General features: G+C 42.2%; 1 protein-coding gene across 1 annotated transcript; it reads left to right on the top strand.

Moving 5' to 3' along the window:
• The first annotated feature begins 847 nt into the window (after positions 1-847).
• LOC122125051 (tripartite motif-containing protein 43-like) lies at positions 848-1,546 on the top strand. Its single transcript, XM_042699614.1, has one exon. The coding sequence runs from the start codon at positions 848-850 to the stop codon at positions 1,544-1,546; it is 699 nt and encodes a 232-aa protein (XP_042555548.1).
• The last annotated feature ends 1,626 nt before the right edge of the window (positions 1,547-3,172 follow it).

Below are 3,172 nucleotides of genomic sequence, written 5' to 3'. Positions count from 1 at the left end.
ATTTTACCCTTTTTAAACTAGCCAATATCGAGCAAATTGTGAACCTGAGGTTGGCCGATCTGAGCCGAGGGGCAGGGCCTGTGGCAGTCGGGATAAATAGGGTAGCAGCCTTCCTGTTCTGTGTGTTTGCTTGACGATTTTTGGCTGATGGTACACCTAGAAATATTTTCTGCCTTGCTGAGACAATTCTTTATTCTCTTTCTTTCTTTTTCTTTCTTTCTTCTGTCCTTTCTTTCTTCTTTCTTTCTTTCTTTTTCTTTCTTTCTTTTTCTTTTTCTTTTTTTACCATTATTTTATTTTATTATAGAGATGATGCACAGAAGGGTTCTAGTAACATACGAAAGGTACGAAGTATATTTCTTTTTCTAAGGTGTTATCCCTTCCCTTTCTCCTGCTTTCTGTTCCCAAGGACTGCCCCCACCCATGTTGTAAAGCTCATTTCCAACACAGTGTCTAGTATCACTGTTGCATTGCTTCCCCCTTCCTTGCTCTATGGCTCCACTTCCCTTTTCCAAATCAGATAAACTTTGATAGTCCAATGGTTTTTCAGAGCATAGTTATAACAAGGACAAACCCAACTTGTACCTGAAATTCACTGAAAGCAACAGTTAAAGGGTGGGGCCTTTTTTTAATCTCAACTCCAATTGATATGCAAATGAGTTGCACACCCTTCTCTACACACCCTTCTCTAAGCCTGCCCACCAAGTATAAAAAGAATGGAACTGTAGGGAATCAAGCTATTCCGCACATCCCACCGCCTTGCCACGAACAGCACTTGGAGAGAGCTTGCCAGTGGTGAGGACCAGAGCAGGAGAATCAGCTCTCTCCATCCTCATTGTTTGGAAAGATGGAGTGGGACATTGCCCAAGCCTTCCAGGAAGAGCTGAGATGCCCCATCTGCATGGAAACCTTTATTGACCCAGTCACCATCCACTGTGGGCACACTTTGTGTCAACCGTGTCTGGGCCTCGTCTGGGAAGAAGCTGAGACTCCAGCCAGGTGCCCTGTGTGCAGGCAACCCTCTCAGCAAAAAGAGCTCAAAACCAACATTGCTTTACAGAGTCTGGTGTCCATCAGCCGACAAATCAGCCTCCGACAATTCCTGAGCTCTGGGGAGCATACATGCTGCACACACAAGGAGACCAAGCAGATGTTTTGTGAAGTGGACAAGAGCCTGCTGTGTCCTCACTGCTCTCCGTCTCGGGAACTCGAGGCTCACAGACACCAACCTGTCGACTGTATTACTGCAGACAAACGGAAGATTATTTTAAAGGAAATGGAAACTATATGGGAGAAAATACAAGAAAACCAGAGCAATATATACGAGAAGAGGAACATCATCAACCAGTGGGTTTGGTACATGAATCTACACAGGGAGATGACCAAAGATTTTTATTCAGCACTGCATCTGGGTCTCCGGGAGGAGGAAATACGACTTTGGAGATACTCAAAGAGAAAGGAAGAGTCATCTTTCTGCAACTCAGGACAATGGAAACCCAAATGTTTCAGAAAAGCAGTAACCTCAGAAACATATATCAGGAGCTGATGAAAACCTACCAAAAGCCAGACCTGGAACTCCTGTGGCATTTAGAAGACACCCTGGAAAGTTGCGAGAGTGCCTTGCTCTTCATGCCCCAGCTGAAGAAGCCAGGGCTCAGCCCTCCTCTCATTCCTAGATTGATGGATAACCTCAACCGTTATCTAGTGGAGATCACCTATTGTCATTTGATTCAGAATCATGAAGAATCCAACTATGTTGCTCTTTCCGGAATCCAAGAGTTCAGCTCTGGGAAACATTACTGGGAGCTCAGTGTCCAAGGCTTCTCCACCTGGGCTGTGGGCGTCTTCAGAAATTCAGCAATAGGGAGCAACCTCATTCTGAATGAATCTGAGGACATTTTTCTTCTTTTCTCTGGCAAGGGGAACATTCATTATAGTATCTTTACCATCGCTCCATTGCTTCCTCACTTTATAGAGAGACCAGTGGGCCGCATTGGTGTGTTTCTTGATTTCGACAATGGAAGTGTGAGTTTTGTGAATGCTACTAAGAATTCCTTTATCTAGAGAAACCCAACTAACTCCTTCCAGTTTCCTGTCAAGCCTTGTTTTTTCTCCTGGTAACCCATAATAATAAGAAAAGAGCTTTTCTTTCCTTTTTTTTTCTTGGTTGTGGAGATTGAATTCTGGTCCTGGGCACTGTCCCTGAGCTCTTCTGCTCAAAGTGAGTGCTCTACCGCTTGAGCCACAGAGCCATTTCTGGTTTTCTAGTGGTTTATTAGAGATCAGGGTCCCTCGGACTTTCCTGCCCGGCTGGCAGGATTCTCAGCATTCTGAGTAGCTAGGATTACAAGCATGAGCCACCTGTGACCAGCTAGTAAAGAGCCTTTCTATGTGTTGGGAACTCTATACCAGAGAACCCTTCTCAACTGAAGCAAATAACTTATGCTTTTCTTATTTGTCTTTGTAATGTAATTGCATTTTGTTATTAAATATAGAGTTAAAACAAAATGCAAGATGTAAAAATATTAGTGCATGCATGTTTAATTTCGATTCTGACATATGATAAACACTATAATAAACAGCTGATGATACAATGAAACTTGGCTTATAAGCAGCTTATTTCTTAATTGTTTCATCTTCATCTCTAATACCAGTAGCTAGGAGTTTCCATATTCCCTCTTCATTTCCACAAATGTTATTAGTTCTCTGAAGAACAAAATCAGAGTTGGCCTGACATCTTTCTGAGGACCATAGAGAAAATCTGGGCCATAAGACACTAGGCATTACCTATGTTTTCATGGTGTCTCAAGAAAGAAGAGGTTCTGATGTTTCCCAAGTAAAGAGATTAGTTAAAGGAAGAGCCATCATATTGCTTTAAAGATAGCATGCATTTAAGCTACTGTGCCCACTAAACTCAGATTAATGGCATGAGGAAGATATTAAGGATGGAATGAAAAAGATAACTGGCTTATTGATTTTTGCAAGATTATAAATTGAACACAGTACTAGAAATGAACCATACTAAATTTAGCTTGCTTACCTACAAAGCAACTCTTCACATCCAATCGTGTGTCACTGTGCTCACTTTAACAAAGGCAAAAACCCCCTCAGTGCCAGGAATATTTAATTTCCTCCTTCAAGCCTATTAGGGTTCACATTTTTATAGGCAAGC

The sequence above is a fragment of the Dipodomys spectabilis genome, unplaced genomic scaffold (assembly GCF_019054845.1).
Source record: "Dipodomys spectabilis isolate Male_0828 unplaced genomic scaffold, ASM1905484v1 ptg000259l, whole genome shotgun sequence".
Taxonomy (NCBI): Eukaryota; Metazoa; Chordata; class Mammalia; order Rodentia; family Heteromyidae; genus Dipodomys; species Dipodomys spectabilis.
The sequence above is the reverse complement of the archived record's forward strand: the minus strand, read 5'-3'. Positions and strand labels throughout refer to the sequence as shown.